A 17,636-nucleotide genomic window follows, 5' to 3' on the forward strand; every position below is an offset into this window, starting at 1 on the left:
ACGTTCGCATATTTCGTCGCAAGAATGTTGACCGGAAAGAGCCAATATGTGTCGGTGACTTTATCGTCGCAGCTGCAACTGCAACAATGATAACGGTAACGCGAAACTTTCAGGTACCGAGCAACTTCAGGTACGTTGTGGAGCAGACGCTGAAAGAGTTCTTCAAAGCGATCCAGGGCGGCAAGGACACCGAGCAGAGCTGGAAGAAGTCCATCTACAAGGTGATCTCGAGGTTGGACGACCCAGTGCCGGAGTACTTTAAGAGCCCGAACTTCCTGGAGCAGCTCGAATGAATCAGGAGGTCGCGTGGCTCTTGCTCTTCGTGGTGCGCGGGCTCGCCTGCGCTCGTCGGCTCCCGATAAATCAGGAAACGACCAACGACAGGAAGGATCGCATCCGCCAGGAGGTACACGTCCTTCGCGTAGTGCGTGTTCAGGTATCCTTAAATAACATATCGCAAAAACGAACGTGAGAGAACGAGGAGGGCTAGGAAGGGAGAGGAGGAGGACACGGACACAGAGCCATGGAACGGAGGCACCATCGACGTCCGAGGGTGACGTCAAGATGCCAACGAAGGATCAGGCTGTGACTGAATCACGAATCAAACGGGAGAAATGGAAGACATGTACACACGTATACACGTGTTCCCACACACAAACACCTACACATGCATACATACATGCATATACGTACATACACACGTGACACTGTACGAACCAAACGGCTGACGAAACGACTCCGGAAGCCGCGAGGTGTCGTACGCTCATCGACGTTCCTCTTGTTTCAACCGAACGAGCACGAGAGAAGGTGACGAGACACGAAGAAGCACGACGAATGCGTGGTCAACGAACGGCGAGGATACGTAGCTATTAGCTAAGTCGATTCTGTCCGATCTGTTTGCGACGTAGGATAATTACTTCGTTACTGCCTAATTTTACATCACGCGATAAGAATAAGGGATTCTACGATGGCGACGACCACTGTGCGCTGGGCTCGCACTTACAGAGAGAAAGACAGAGGCATTCGGAAGGCGTTCTGCGAGACAGTATAAATGTATATGTGTATATGTCCAAAGATTACCTAAGTCAAAGTTTGTACGTCGGCGCGGCCGTTCCTCTTCCGATTCCAGCGGGATTCGGAAGCGGAACTGTCGTCGACAGTTGGAAACGACGCGGGACGGGCAAGCAGTGTTCCTCGTCCCGTGCCGTTTCTGCATTTCTAGAGGAACGACAACGTTTGGATCGTTTGAATAAGCCTCGCAAGTAAAACCATTCCGGATAATTCTACCTTGAGCTCTGCAAGTGGCTTTGGTTTCAAGAAGACCACGTAATTCTCTCTGATGAAACTCTGAAAAAGTTTCTATCGATGAAGGGATACCATGGAATAGAAAAAAAAACGGCAATTTGTAATTTTTTCAACAAGACACACTTTTGCTGCAAAAACAGCACGCTTCCTTCTGTTTTAAGATGAATTTAATTAGGAAATTACGTCGCCGGAGAAAGGCGCGGGGTTCGCCTCGATGCTTTTCGACCGATGATGACGAGAGAAAAATGAAATTCCCCCCTTGAATTGTACACGATTTCGTTTCATCGCGTGTAATTGATCGATGAGGTTCGAAATCGACGTGAAAATGCTTGGCTATTAAGTTACATTGCGCGCGCGTGCGCGCGCGTGCATATACATTGATACCAAAGAATCGACTTCACGGGATCTAAACTGCGATGACAAAAGAGAAAAAGAGAAAAAAAAGAAATGTCGTGGTATAAATAATCAGGCGGTCGCTCACGGCAATATCCGCGCGAAAGAAATCCGTTCCTAGCTGCCGAGGAGGCAACTCCATCTTCGTTCTTTTCGTTCTCCCGTATAATCTTTTTCGTTTGCTCGTCGAGCCGATGAGGAGAATACGTTTGCCGAGTCGCATCGAGAGAGTCGGTGCACGGGTCAATATATACATAGCTGTTTTTATTAATGGTTGACTGTATAAACGTGGGATTAGGCTAGTCGCGGTGATGAGATTAGGAGTAGTACGGGCGACGAATGTCAGGAATTGCGCGCCACTTCTGGCATTTCCGACCGCGGCGCGACGTACGGGAGGAGAAAATTTTAAAAATTTTAAAAAAACAGAGAGAAGAAATTGCTATATAATCGTGCGCCGAGAAATGCGTAATTATATAAATATATTAGAATTTTGCGAAGCGAAAGAGAGAGAGAGAGAGCGAAAGAGAGAGAGCGAGAGAGTGACGAATGTCGGCGTGATAAGGGTAGCGTAAAAAAAGAGGACGTGTGTGTGCCGGAGGGTCGCACAACCGCGCGCGCGTCCTTTTCTCCACTTATACATATATATATTTCCTGACCACACGTACACAGACTTACAACACCGACACGCGATACTTCATGTAGTGCAGACACTTACACGTGCTGATCTGTGCATCGCGCATTTACATGCGCGAACGTGCGAAAAATCAGAGACGGCGTCCCCTCCCTCTCCGACACCCCTCCCATCCTTATCCACTCCTTATACTCTTCTTCTACCGTAACTTTTTCTCGCCGGACATTTCTGTAGATACATTACGGGACGATATAAAAATATTAGAAATAATTTCGGTGGTAGCGAGTGCACATGATTTAACCCTTATTTTTTTCACCATTACTCTCGCTACCACATGCACTATTATTATAATATTAATTATTATTATCATTATTATATTGCTATTATTATTATTGTATTATTATTATATTATTAATATATTATTATTATTATTAATCCATGATTATTATTATTAGACTCACAATTATTTCTATCGAAATGGCAATTTTAGTATGGAGTGATTATAATTATTATTATTGTCATCGTTGAAATTGTCATCTCTGGAGAATTTAGTTAATTTAACATTAATCATACCTTTTTCTCCGCATGCAATTTCTATGCCGCTTCCTCATGCCACGAATTTTCATCCCTATACCATATTTACATGGTGATCTCCTTCAATCATTTTGCCAATTTTATTATCAAGCTTGTGCATTCCTGGAATTATGCTCCTTTATCTTTAGTTATTACGTATATTTAGTTATTACACAGTATAATTAGTAAAAGTTGTACCGATAGCATATATCAGGCCGTAACACAACACTCCCATACACACACACACGTTCACACCCACATGTACACAGATATCTTTTTGCAAGCGGTGAGTCTTTACCTAGTCACGAGTCACTATTTTTTAATTGATTAATTGTCGATTTATTGATTATTATTTTATTTATTAATTATGTCAATAAAAATGCGAATATTAATTTACTTTACGTCCAACTTTGCGTTGTTTTACTTTTATTTTCATTTGTTCATCGACCTAACATTTATCCTCTCCTGCGTCAGAATCTTTATTTAGCATATCCGAAATATCTTTGACCGCCTGTGGGATCTATCTTTTCTTTTTCTAAAAAAAGATAGAGATGACAGAAATGGAATTTGCCGTGAATTTGCGATCGGTGAGTTCAACGAGGATGAATGCGAGCGGCTCCACTCGAGGCAGAGAGCGCGTTGTTCGGAGAAGCGAGAACGAAATTTTGTAAAAATTTCAATTGTTACGTAATACTAGACTTTGGCCTAAAACTAGTAGCAATTCCTTCGGCGCTGGCCTAAGAATTTGGTCTAAATGTTCGTAGCGGAACAAGAAAGGAATAAGCGAGAGCAAAGAGGCGACACTTTTGGTCATTTCGAAAGAAGATTGCACGTAAGACGCGTGCGGAGCTCGTTGACTCGTCGATTACAATTTCTGGGAGGTTTGACGTTCGTGTCAAGACAGGTGGAAAATTGTTTATCGGGTGATTATTTACGTTGTCGTTTGTGATTCGAATTCTCGTTATCATCTGTTGCACCTTGAAAATTTCATCTGAAAATGATCGCTAAAAATCATATCTTTGATTCGTTTTTATAATCGATATTCAACTGTTATTGACGTTATTTTAATGAAAGTCGTGCTATAAACTATATCCTCCTTATATTGTCCAACGTATCATGATACGTTGATTAAACAATCGTTATGAAAAGCATTGATTTAAGCAAAATACAGTAACCCAGTGTATACCCCCTAATTGACAATACTAAAAATCTAAATGTGATTTTAACAGACTGTTCTAAAGAAATGTTTAATGTGCTCCTCGCGTTCAATATACCTCAGTTCTAGAAGCTTTGCGCTTTCACGTCGATACGCGTCAACATCTTCTCAAATTACAACAGGACATTGTAATTTCTATAGGAAAACTCAATGTTAAACACCGTCACCATGCTACTTCAACATTTCGCTACCGATGAGACACCATTAAACGATCGTCCTCATTCTCTTTTCTTCGATCGCGTCAGAAAAAGAATTGTGAGATGAAATGATTTGATAAAGAAACGTATCCAAGTTCTTTCTTTTATGCGAAGATTCCGCGATTATTCCACCTTCTTAAACATTATTTGAATTTAATAAAGAAAGAGGGAGGGAGAAATAAATTTAACATAAGCATTTGCGATATGATTGAACTCATTATGACGACATTGATTCCTTTCTATTTTACTCTCGGCAAACTGAACTTGACGTCTCAAGAAAATCGTTTAATTATTTAGACATGCAGTTATCATATACACTGATTATGAATTATTGTTAATTCCGCGTTCTTCGCCACTGGAAATATGACCACAAATTTCGCAGAGCGATAAGCAAACAATCGAATCAAGACTTAGGACCGATCTAGGATTTCCCGTCACCTTTGTCAGCGGATCAGCTGAAACGTCAGAGGAATTTCGTATGATCGTAAGGTCATAAGGAAAGAGAAATCATTACGACATACAAGAGTAGTTCTCGCATGATCCTTCGAGGTCATCTACGAATCCGCAAGAAACGCAAGAGCAAGCACAAGAGAGATTGAGAAAAAAAAGAGAAAGAGAGAAAGTGAGAGAGTCCGCTTTTTTTACTACTCCGTCGACCGAATATCGTAGCTCCTAGCGCGAAGGACGAACCGTTGGACATCGCACAACGGACTCACAAGATACTCGAGCCGTGGCCGAGGAAGAAGCTCGAGGAATCCAGGAGCAAAGAGAATATATCTGAACGAAATGAGAGCGAATGGGCAAACCGGTGGTCCACTCGCGTTCGCCGAGGTTCTCCTCTCACCGAGAAGGGAGAATCGATCGCGCTCCTTACCTCCCGATCGATGCCATTGATCCCGATCTACCGATGCGACGGATGTACAGATCGCGGGACTGGCGATGAACAGCATGAACGTGATAAACAGAAGAAAAAAGGGGGCGAATACTCAACGATTTAAACGGATGCGCGTGCAATGAGAACCGAAACGAGGAAACGTAAGAGAGGCGAGATCGACCGTAGTTTCGGGACGAGGGTGCGACAACGAAGAGAACGCACATTCCCGAAGGGTAGAGGTACGAGAGATTTTAGGGTGGTTCACCTCACGAGCAAGTAAAATGTGGGGGGTATAGATCGACTCGCCGATTTTAATTACGTTTACGCAGCGGGGCCGACGCACGGAGAAACGAGTACACGGGACGGAACGAAAATTAACGAGAACGAATACGAGAGAGAGGAAGAAAGAGAGCGCGCGAGCGAGAGAGAGCGAAAGAAAAAAACGAGAGAAAGATGAAAGTGAGAATGGAAGAAATAATAAGCATACGTACATACCTAAACGCGTAAGTTTTAAGGAACACGTAAGCAGAAGTAAGTAATAGTATTTAACGTTAACACTTGCAAGCTATTAATTATTATATAAACGATTACCTAAAGATAAAAAAACGAGCGGAAGGTCGTATCACGCTGCAGAGAGGAAGAGGATACCTACTTAAAAAAAAAAAAGACACACACACACTAATAAACTAATTATATTATTATATGATTACATTATTATTATTACGCGATCATTACTATCGAGATTGAGATTAAGCCGTGATAACAAGAGAAATCAGTGAAAATGGGAGTGAGCGAAAGGGATGCCGGAGAGAAAGCGAACAAGACAGAGTGGAGAATTCAAAGCGAGTTCATTGATGAGAATAATAATTCCTCAAACTATTAGGAGCATAATTAGGGTATATTTATTATGACGAATGCGCGATTACGATAGTGGCGCGGTAGTATACAGAGAAAGGGGGATGATAAGAGAAAATGAAGAAGAGGGGGCGGGGGAACAAGAAAAAAAGATACGTTATCTCCCTCCCCCGTGACGTTTCAGCGAGGCGGAAATCGCGTCTTTCGAATTTTCGCGCGCGCGCGATAGGAACGAAGTGGAGGAGCGAACCCGGAAGAACGACCGAATGCGAGAATGCGAGAGAGAAAGAGAGACAGAGTGAAAGAGAGACAGAGAGAGCGAGAGAAAGAGAGAATGTAATCTGTAACACGACGAGAGAGAGGGAGAGCATGGAGTAGAACGTAAAAATATATATGTTTCTATGTGAGATCGCGTGCGTAAGCCAAAAGAAGAGAAAAGAAAAAAATGAAAAAACTGATTGTTGACACCGAGTGAGCAAATTTTGTGTGATAATCTCGTAGTACACGTAGCATGTTAAGTCTACAATACGTTTGGTAGGGGATTAAGGTGAGGGCGACTTTTGGAAAAGTCGGGCAGGAGAACGGGAAGTGATCCGACTGAGGGGAAAATCCGAGGGGTCTTCTCCGAGTCCTACCTCTCTCTAATGTTTCTAAAATCGGTCCGCGGGTCCAAGTCCAGAGTCCCACGGCGTATCAACATATCACCGCGTTATGTGGACCGTTGACTCGTACTTCTAAGTTACAGGGTGCTCGAGGTGCCGTCGACCGCTCTGGCATCTCGATTCTAACGTAGAACGTACGTTCAGTTATGCTCCTCGGACGAGCCGTGACAGGTCGTCCGAATTCACTTGTAGTCGACAATCTCGCGATCCCCGCGATCCAAAACGAGAAACCGCAACTGATCACGATTTTATTTATCTACAAGCAGCCGCAGCGAAGACAGTCGATACTCCTGTCTCGCAACTATTCTCGGCTTTTCACGGTCCACGCTCTTTCTCTTATATGTCAGTAAAGAAAAGAAACTTTTTCGATAACAGTTTTTTGTTTTTTAATGGAATTTTTGATTTATTGAATAATCAATCGATGACACTTGACTTGTTAATTTGTAAGGAGCTCGTTTTACAACGGTATAGTTTACTGCTTCCGTTAAGCGTTAAGGCAACGGTTATACGTTGACGATTTTATGAATTAATTACTCGTAGACTGTGAAAAGCTGACACTTTTTGAACAATCAGGTTTTAATTTACAGAGCCAACGTCGGGAGGCTGTGCATACTCCAGCTCCCGACTCAGCAGCAATTTTATAATACTTGACAGAGCAGACGCGTACACATTTCTCGTTTTGGATCGAATCGATCGAGTGAATCGTCGGAAGTTTAAGTCGTAATATTTTCAACGCTCAAGATACAAGAGCGTCGAAGTGAGCACCTCTCGGAGAATCCGTAACAGTCGGGAGTTTGGGGATGGGTGGGCGATGAGGGATGGAAGGGATGGCGGTTCATAGGAGAGGAAGAGAGAAAGAGATGGAAACCGACGAAATTGTGGATGGTGTAGAAGCGTGTAGGGAGCCAAGTGTCCTTGATGCGACCGTCGTTGAAGCCACGAAATCTCGCGATCTCAACAGGTGATCTTTTTTGTTCGGAACGAGTTGAACCACGCAAGGGAGATAAAAGCGGATTGAGATTGATAATAAGAAAACGCGAACGAGTAACACGCACGAGGAAAAAAAGTCACGACTGAGAAGAAATCTATGCGAATTGCGATTTCGGACTGAGTTCGGAGCCACGGGCAAAAGACGTTCGGCGCAAACCGATCCTAGCTGAGAGAGAGAGAAAGGTGACGAGCGAAAGGGTATGCATGGGTGAGCGAATGCGGGAAGGAGTGACAGACGACGATGAGCGAAAGGGAAAGGTATGAAACGAGTCGAGAGACGAGGAGTGAATGCGCTAAAAAAATTGCTAAAAAAAGTGAAGAAATTATACAGAGAGAGCCGACCTCCTTGCCTACCGGGAGGTCCGCATATATGTATTGTAAAGTCGAGACTAGTAAATGATAAAATTAGGAAAAGCGAGTTTTAAGAGGAGAAATTATTAGGCCAGTTTGTAAATGTAAGTTATTACGGAATTTTCTCCCCTCCCCATCCTTTCGTGCACGATACTTTTGGCAAATCTTTCGCGAGTGTGAATGCGGACAAAGCAAGCGCGAATGTGAGAGAAAACGGAAGAAAAACGGAGGAGATATTTAGGCGTGAGAACTGGAAGTCACGTGTGATTTTCGTATGACGAGAGAACGGAGAAATCGAGGCAGGAAGAGAGAAAGAGAGCAGCCCGGATGTGTGTGCAGCACGGTCCGACGTTCGACTCCGTAAAAAATACAAGAGAAAGAAAGAAAGAGAGAGAGAGAGAGAGAGAGAGAGAGAGAGAGAGAGCGAGAGTGAGAGAGAGAGAGAGAGAGAGAGAGAGAAAGAGAGAATCGAGAGGCAGGCAACGCGCACAATCATCGAGAATGGCAGATATCACAAATGTCATTATCCATCCAACCCTTCGGCCACCAAGAGTATGAGAAACAATGAACGTAGGACAATGAATCTTGACCAATCCTGCTTGACAAAAGATTCGGTTATTCTGGTCTGCCTTCGCTTCGACGGCGAATGTTACTTTCCAAACGCAGCTCCACGTTTTATCATCATCCGATCGCTCGCAACGTGCTCGCAAATGTATCCCCACGCTGATTATCATTAAACTACCGATTTTCCGCCGACGCACTAAAGCTGTTTTGTAAAGAGAAACGAAAAAGGCGAACGACCAATGTTTAACGTCGTTTAACGAAAGGAAATAAATTTCTTCTTATCGTCTGCGATTCTTATTGCGACCCTGCGTCGCGCGTGAATCATGAGAATGATTGGCATCGAGAGAAAGAGAGAGAGAGAAAGGGAGAGTGGCAAAAGAGGAGAGAATGAATCGAATCGTATGCACGCGTGTACCAAGAGAAGCACACACGAAATGAGAATGAGAACTTGTAATGCCTGTATTCCTGGAGTATATTACTTGCGCATACGTCTCAACCAACAGTCGTGTTAGATTATACGTATTATCGTGTAGGGAATCGTAGGTGTATTAAGACAAAAAAAAAGGATAACTTATTTAATAACGAAGAAGCAAAGACGAGGACTTAGCAGCATGCAGCAAACAACAGTTAAACCTACGTTGATGTGTGAGGATGTGAGCTAGATCGCCGCGTTGAGTCTAATGAACTCCTCGGAGATGTATAATGCAGACCCTCCAGAATGAGGTGAAAGGGCGCACGACTGTCAGCCTTGTCGGCCATCTTCGTCACTTCGTCTAGATCGGGACGATCAAACGTCGAACGTTCGCGTCAATTAATTCTGTAGATAGCAGCAACGAAAGAAAAAAATAAAAGAGAAATAAAAGAGACTCTTCCTCTACGTTAAAGTAGCAGCACGAAAGGGCGAAAGGTTCGAAAGACGATATCCGAACGTCTCCTACGAGCGACTTGAGCCGACGTAACGGGGCACAAAGTGGAATGACGAAGTTGGCGACTTGCTCGGTCGGCCGGAACGTCTTGTAAGATATTGTGGGAATTGTTTTTCTGCGCCCCGCAAAAGTCCGTTTTTTCGGTCCAAGACGGGGCACCATTCACACATGCCAGTACATTTTAGGCCGGAAGTTCTGTCTTTACCCTCACCCCGCGCCCGCATCGCACATACGAGCGTACACCCCCGCTGTACGCGGCATCCACCGGAGATGCTCCACGCGCTGGATTCATCTCCCATCAATCAAGTTTTCACAACAGGATTCATTTTCACGCAGAGGTCACGTGATAGAAGAAGCCGACGTTGCTGCTTAGTACTCTAGTTAGGTAACGACACCCCCGTGGGGACTTTGGAACCCTACGTGGTGTTGGTTGAATATTTCAAAAAGGGCATATACTCGAGGAAGTACGAGCAGACTGTTGAACGCACAAATTATTGCAGAGGGCAATCATATTTTTGTCTCGACGAACTCTCGCAGCGGCCGCTTCGTTCACGTGACCCTCTTTCAACCGGGTTCAGTTGCAATAGTGACAGTACAGTAGTGACCGCAGCGCGTTCGCCGGATTCCTGATCGCGGCGACGCGTTTCCGCCTCGGACAGAAGCGCGCAGGAAAGACAGAGCTTCGGGCGAAGGAAAACCTGACTACTTTCATACATGCATTACGATGTTTCATGACTATACCACTTTCGACGCGAGAATTCCTTTCGTACCTTTTACCGGCGTTTTTCTGGGTTCACGTTTGGCACGAGGAACAATTTTGTTCGTTGATTGCTAATCTTTCAGTTGCGCACAAGACGACACACAGAGAGTAGTGCAGGGGGTGCGTGCGTGCGCGCGTGTGCGCCGGATGCCGGCCTCGGGAGATCCGAGCGGGCGACACCGGCGGCACGGGCGTGCCTCGCACCCCTTCGCGGCGAAGAGTGAAAAAAATTCCGTTTTTTGGCAGACACCAAAAAAAAAGCAGCTCCTAAAATGCGGGCGGCCGCGCGGAGAGACGCGCGGCGTCGCGACGTCGCGATGCCACGCGTATTCCCGCGCACGCCCGAGATCACACAACAGATCGTGCTCGGCAAGGCGATGAACATCGATCGCGATGCAGCACACCCACACACACGCGTGCATCCACACACGCACACACGTACACACGTACATTCTCTTTCGCATACACGCGCACAGACGTTCACACGTACACCTGCACACAAGTACACGCAGTTTCGGCCAGAATCTAAAAGACACATCAAGGAAAAAAGTACAAGTTTATCACGTTGCGCCTTAACGTTAAAATTAAAAGTTGATCAAAAGAGATGAAAAAAGTGAAGCGTATTCTTAACCAAAATCGGCCTTAGTATATACTTTTCCAGGGCACGTGGAAAGCACAGGATGGGCGACCTTCCCACTCGACCTACTTCCACGATCCTCTCGCTCTTTAGATTATATAAAAAAATGATATAAATATATTAATATATATATAATATATATACACATATATTATATTCCGCCGGCGGTGGGAAGTTTCGAAACCTCGCAGCTAACTCAGCAAACAACCGAACCATCGAAAAAAAAAGAAAAAAATGATAAAGAAATTAATAGATCTCTGTTCCCGCCGCGTCAGGTCGGATTCGAAATTTTTCACGGTTCGCGTTCACGTCGACGTCGACGTCGACGGGATGAGAGAACAGACGCGCGCGTCGTGGACGCGCAACTCGTCCTTCAAAGCTCCCTACCTCCCGAAAACCCGGAAAGTCGCCCGTCCGCATTTGCACGTCCCGATGTACCCCAACGCTCCCCGCAAGGTGTTCCCCTCCAAAAAAAGTAAAATAAAGAGGAAGAAGAGAAGCCAATGCTGAAAACGAAGCGAGACACATCCGCCTATCCGGCGAGAAGGCGAGCCCTTCTCGCGCATATAGAAGAAAAACATTTCCTGCATGTAACAAAAGCGACGACGCGAGTGGACGGGTCACCCGGGATTAGTGTAAGGACGCTCGTTGCTAAAAAAGTAAAGCAAAGACGATGACGTGGAATGGAAGAGAGGAAGAAGCGGAGACACACAGCACACATGTTTGATGCGGAAGATGGACGACTGTCGACTCGCCGTTCCCCGCCGACGATGACCGGGGGGGCGATGGCAGAAAAACTCGCTGAAAATCCGAGAGATTCGAAAAGCGTGAACGATTGACCACGCAGCATACGCGTTGAGGAGGGATCGGTCGCGTATCATTATCTCGTCGCGCAGAGATCCGCGGTATTCCTTGTCATCCATATCTCTTTTCACGAGCGTATCTTCGTGAGACTCGACTGTGACGACCGTGGGAGAGAACCGACCATGACTGAAGAGAATAAGGCGGTACGCGATCGTGCGATCGATCTAATTAATACGATACATTGTACGCCACCGGAGAAAGTCCAGCGCAAGCGACGCATTCGATGAGACATACATACATATGCACGCAGAAACCAGTAATATCACAGTGTTGCAATAATATTTTGCATGGAGATGCACGTGTTCTTAAAAAAGCAGATTCCAAACGAAAATCAAAGCACATTAAAGAGTAATGCGGAAGCGGTATTTCTGTCGCTCGGCAGCAACGAGAGGACACGGTGGTGACGCGCGATACCGCAAACTGACGTTTAATAATTTTCAAGCCTTCGCGCAGGAAAAAAGCCGACAACCTCTGTCGTTTATTATTCGCGTTTCTGCTTTTTCTCCATGCCACGGCCACTTTAATTATTCAGCCAGAGCCACGCAGATTTCGCGAGCGAGTTCAGCGAACCGAGCGATGATGACAACCGACGGCGGCTGATAACAGTCTTCCAAGGGTTGTCGAATCATCGGCGAGCAAGACGACACCAAGTCCCGATGGTTTCTAGCCGCAGAGAGGGACGAACCGTTTCTAGATCCGAGACACTACAATCCGAGCAATCGATCAATCAATCAGCATTAGTCAGCACTGGTAACATAACGATTGAAGCACGCATACGCAGCATCGCAGCGAATACGTCGGAAGGCGTTCCCGGGAAATACGATGTGCCTCGGCCATCCCTAATGCCTCGCAGGTTTACGGCTCCGTTCGCGAAGGAACAACGCTCGCGGATTACAACGCTGGATTGTAACCGGGGACGAGGGATGATTACGGAAGCCGTTACTGCTCGTTTGCCACATCAGCACGGAGATTGTCCCAAGGAGCGATGGTACCACGACAATTCGCGGACGACCATAGACGCGCATGATGCGCGGCGTCACCGATCAACGGACACGGCTTATATTGCATTATCGATTGCTTTGCCGATGATACTTACGACGATACTCGCAGTTTTGTACGTTCATTTCGTATTTCGCCACACACGTCCCGCCAGACAGAACCGTCGAACCGATCGACACCGGTTTTCCGTTGCGCAACCACACAGGATATCTACCAGCATCCCTTCGTTCAAACGTTCAGTTTCCCGGCAAGAAACAGAAATTTCAGCACGGCGTAACGCAGATATGACACGTCGCCGAAAAGGGGGACTATTTTTTGCAGCGTACATGCACCTTCTTTGAAGCAAGAGCCAAGAGCAAATCCTCGTTGCAGAACGATGTATCACATACGGGATACCATGATTTGAGTTTTTATATAAAATAACTCTGGACACGCATCCTACGGCGATCAAGTAATGCGCCGGTATTACGACCCAGAATGACGCGCATCGTACTTCCGGGAACAGACACTGGAAGGACCGGAAGAAAGGGCAGATGGGACGAGACATCGCGAGCGCATGCACGAAGAACGAGATAAAAGTACCACGCCGGGACGAGAGAAATGGTCGCTGGTCCCGTTGAGTATGCGACCGAACGCGTACTACGTACATACGTAAAAGATGAAAAACGAGAATAAAAGAATAAGGAAAATAATACGAACGTAGAGCAGAAAATTCCAAAACTCCACACGACGACGTGTGAGCAGCCGAAAAAGCAGGCAAGAAAACGTTGAAGAAACGTTGCCCGAGACATCGACATTGTGAGACTTTGAATCGGACCTTGCCACTTGCAATTCGTTGAAGACGTGACGCGTTCCAAGCAAGCAATTCGCATAACGTAGGAAAAAGTGAAAGAGACCGGGTACGTTAAGGAGAGAAAGTACGGGAGCGCGAGAAAGAGAGAAAGAGAGAGAAAGAGAGAAGCGTGAAAAAGGGAAAGCGAGAGAATGAGTAACGCATAATTAAAATGAAACAAAGTTAAAAAAAGTAAAACGATAAACGATGATGATGAGATGGAAATCACTGGAGATCCGCTATTCGACTTTCTGATTTTTCGCAGATTTTCGCGCGGGACAACAGGTGCGTCCCTTCCGAGACATCAACCTGCCCCCCCGTGACAACCCGCAGGAGCCAGCTCATCCTCCCAACGCCCCTCCCGTGATCCTTCCCCACGTGAACAAGGTTTGCTTCCAAATCCGTACGCGTTATCGAAACCTAATAAACTATAAACTAACAATAATAATTAAACGATAAAGGGGTTAAGAGTATCGATTAATTGAATTATACCTAACGATTAATTAAATAATTAATGAGTAATGGTACATAACGATAATACGATTAATGATATATAGTATAAACGGTACGAGACAACCCGGTACACATGATGGTTAAAAAACCATCCACCGAGACGGAACGATTCTGCCTCGTCGAGCGTGAGGGGTGTATCGACCGTGCGTGGGACACCGCTTTTGCGGCGGCGACGGCTGTATCCGGCTGCTACCTGTACACGTTTCTGTACGAACGGGCGGATTCGCAGCGGGAAACCGATCGGCACACTCCGTGAAGTCGTACCGGCAGGATCCACCACCGTTGTCCGCGTGGTCTCACGGTTTCTTACCCATCATTTATACGCGCTAGCTTGTAACTTGGAGACTTAAGTATAATGAGACACACACACACATGAGGAAAGGAACACACACGTACACACACAGCATTAATGATACTAATGATATGATTATATTATTGATATAACTTACGATTATGAACTATCCTAGTGGTATTATAACGACGACATAGTTGATTGATCTGTTTAATATTGAATGTCTGTAGATCACGGAGCGTTTGGAACTCTATGCTATCCATCGAGAGAGAAGTCCCCAAATACGAGAGTCCACCATGTACCTCCATATTGTACCCTCCCCCTCCTCACTCCTGTCTACTTCTAATTGACCACGATCCACCCAAGACATCACAATACTCGTAACATCAACGGAAACAATAAGATATTACCCTCGTACTTTTGAATCAGGATAAAATTGGGTGCTAAAAAAAGAAAGGAGAAAAAAACAGAAACATATAAAAGCGTTAAATTCGATAAAGTTAGATATTGGTAAAAAGTGTAAAAAGAGACACAGAGTGGCTAACAACCCTCCGTTCGAAACGAGAGAACTGAGCCCGCGCGGAGGTGCATCGCGATTCGTTTATCGCGGACGAAAGAAAAATACACGACAAAGTGTAACTTTTATAAATTACCTCGAAATTTCGAAGCGCCATTTTTGTTCCATTTCGATAAGTAAGGAACAACACACTGTGATACCGTTAAAACTGGTTTTCAGTTTTCCATCATTCTCCGAGCCACGATACATAATGCACAGCAGCACATTCGATATTATTCGCCGGCACACTGGTTTTATGTTCTAAATTCAATAAATCCATGCAAGTATCATGTGAAAATATGACAGTGACAGGGAGGCTACTTACAGCCCCTCCGCCCCTCTTGCTGAAGTCATGGATATTGAAAATAACGCTTCGACAGTAGAAAAACGAAAGGTAATTGGAAGACAATTTGTTCGCACGTGACGTATGCTAACTGACAACGACAAATTTTCAGCAACGCCACGAAGAACCACACGTTCGAACATATCCACGAGAAAATTGCAATAGGAAACGCATTCTTCAAACAAGCATCTGAGCTGCAAGTTTACGAGGTTGCAGTAGCATACGATAATCGTGTGAACGCAACGCCACACGAATTAACTCGTAACTCGTCGATATCTCGACCGAGTGCGAATCAATGAAAGCCCTCCGCGCGCAAAGTTGTCGTTTGGAAGACAGCAAAGGCCCGAGACGCAGAAGAGAGCTTTAGCAGGCGACCAATTCGGTGAGAGAAACGCACTACCGAGCCCTCTGCTTCTGTTTTTAAGCACGCGTGACGTCCATCGACGAGAACGATGAATGCGTGTGCGTCAGGACACGATGAAGACGAAAAAATAATCGCAGTCGCTGCTGCGAGAGACAGCTAACGACGTTAACATTCTTCTCGATCGACGTCTCCAACCATAGGTTCGCCTATATTGATTGTTGAGTTTAAGTTTTCTAGTGAGTACGTAGACGCAGGGCGGCCGGGGGATCGGTGGTCCACGCTCGAGCTGGTGAACGACGCGCCCTTCCGCTGGAAGCCGCGTCGTCTCGCGAAACGCCGCGCGATGCACCGGATCCTCCCTGTCGCCCGATCGATTTTTTGTACATTCCGCAATAGCTTAGGTGCCGCTTCTAATTGTCGGATTAGACTGTGTTTTTTCGTATTGACGACGTTTTATTACTAGTGAGTCTTTTTGAACACGTTTGAGCGGCGAGTGCGCGCCACCCCTTCCGCAACGAGCAACAAAATCCGCATCTTCGTCTCGTGACGCCTCCGTTGTATAATATAAATAATACGGTTTCTGTTGTTTTACCTGCTTCGTTACTCGATCATGTTAACACGTTGACAAGCCGCGAGGCCGACCCGCTGTGACGAAGAATTACTTGCCCGTTCCCGTTTGGTTCACGAAAGTCAGCGCGACTCGGAAGCGAAGGGGAGGCGCGCTCACGTGGCATTACCGTTTGGAGAAATCCGCGTATTCGCAGATATCCACCCGACTGTTGCATAGATTACGCCGTTATCAGAGGGTGCCACGGACAGTAGGGGAAAGCAGTATTACCGATTTACTTAGGGACGACCTGTAGGAGTCAAGCATAAATCGCGGAACTGTGACACGTTTACGCGTCGGTCGAGTCGAGAACGATTGGCGTTCCTTCTGACGAGAATCCCGTCGCCATTTCAAGGGACGCGAGGCAAGTTCAATGTTAATCGTTCGAGATCGATCGAAGCGTCGGCTTCCGGTTCTACGCTCTTCCACGCCAGTGAGCAATGTTTCCTTCTCCGACGAAAATTCTTAAACGTGCTGAGAATAAAGGAATAATCATACGTATACACACCGTACATACACACACATACATGTGTGCACACGCATCACGATACACGCAGGCTCTCCCCGTTTTTCATCCCAGTGCCCGGAGTTCACGCGTGAACGGCTCGACTATCTCGAGTATCCGTCGAAGACCACGTTCGCGACGATTAATGCCGCCGACTTACACAGCGCAACGGACACGATCGATGATGATCCGCTCCAAGGGATCGCGCGATCACCGGTTTTAAGTTTAATCTGATCTTTTTGCAAGGATGCAACGGAAAACGTACCGATAACCGCCGCGATCGTCGTCGATACTCCGACGGTTGCGGAAGCAGCACTTGCACCACACGCGTTTCGCAGTTACCTTTCACGTATACTTGATAAGGGATACGTTCAACGTTCCGCGCCATACAAAATGCCTTATGTTACAGACGCTATATCAAGTCACGTAGATTGATAATGATTTATACCGCTCATCCTTGCAAACAGCAACACGCACTGTGACCGGATCACGTCCGCTCCATTAACCAATATTTCGGCAGAACCGGTTTTCATTTTCAAACTTGCAGTGATCTTCGTCGGGATCGGGAATCGACGCCATCACGGCACGCGCACGACTGCGGGCACGAAATACCCCGAAGACCGTTGTGTTTGGCCTGGGCAAAGTCAGGCGAGCGTCGGGCCGGCTCTCAATTTTGAAATAGCCATTTCGACTTAAGCGAAAAAAATGAACAGACCCCCAAAACCCGACGCAATAGACGAAGGCAACCGGATCAAAATAACTGTCATATGAAACAACAGTTTCTCGCGCGGGGCCCGGCCGCGGCTGCCACCAAGATATCTCCTGCT

At 45.9% G+C, this 17,636-nt stretch overlaps 1 protein-coding gene across 2 annotated transcripts in view; it reads left to right on the plus strand.

Annotated features, from left to right (window-relative positions):
* Nucleotides 1-17,507, plus strand: part of LOC105274940 (homeobox protein prospero) — a 42,025-nt gene extending 24,518 nt beyond the window's left edge. For both annotated transcript variants that reach the window (XM_011331432.3, XM_011331433.3), the window contains exon 5: nucleotides 114-17,507. In XM_011331432.3, coding sequence (XP_011329734.1) covers nucleotides 114-293 — 180 coding nt within the window. In that variant the 3' untranslated portion in view covers nucleotides 294-17,507. The remainder of the gene's footprint in view (nucleotides 1-113) is intronic.
* Nucleotides 17,508-17,636: the final 129 nt, after the last annotated feature.

The sequence above is a fragment of the Ooceraea biroi genome, chromosome 1, assembly GCF_003672135.1.
Source record: "Ooceraea biroi isolate clonal line C1 chromosome 1, Obir_v5.4, whole genome shotgun sequence".
NCBI lineage: Eukaryota > Metazoa > Arthropoda > Insecta > Hymenoptera > Formicidae > Ooceraea > Ooceraea biroi.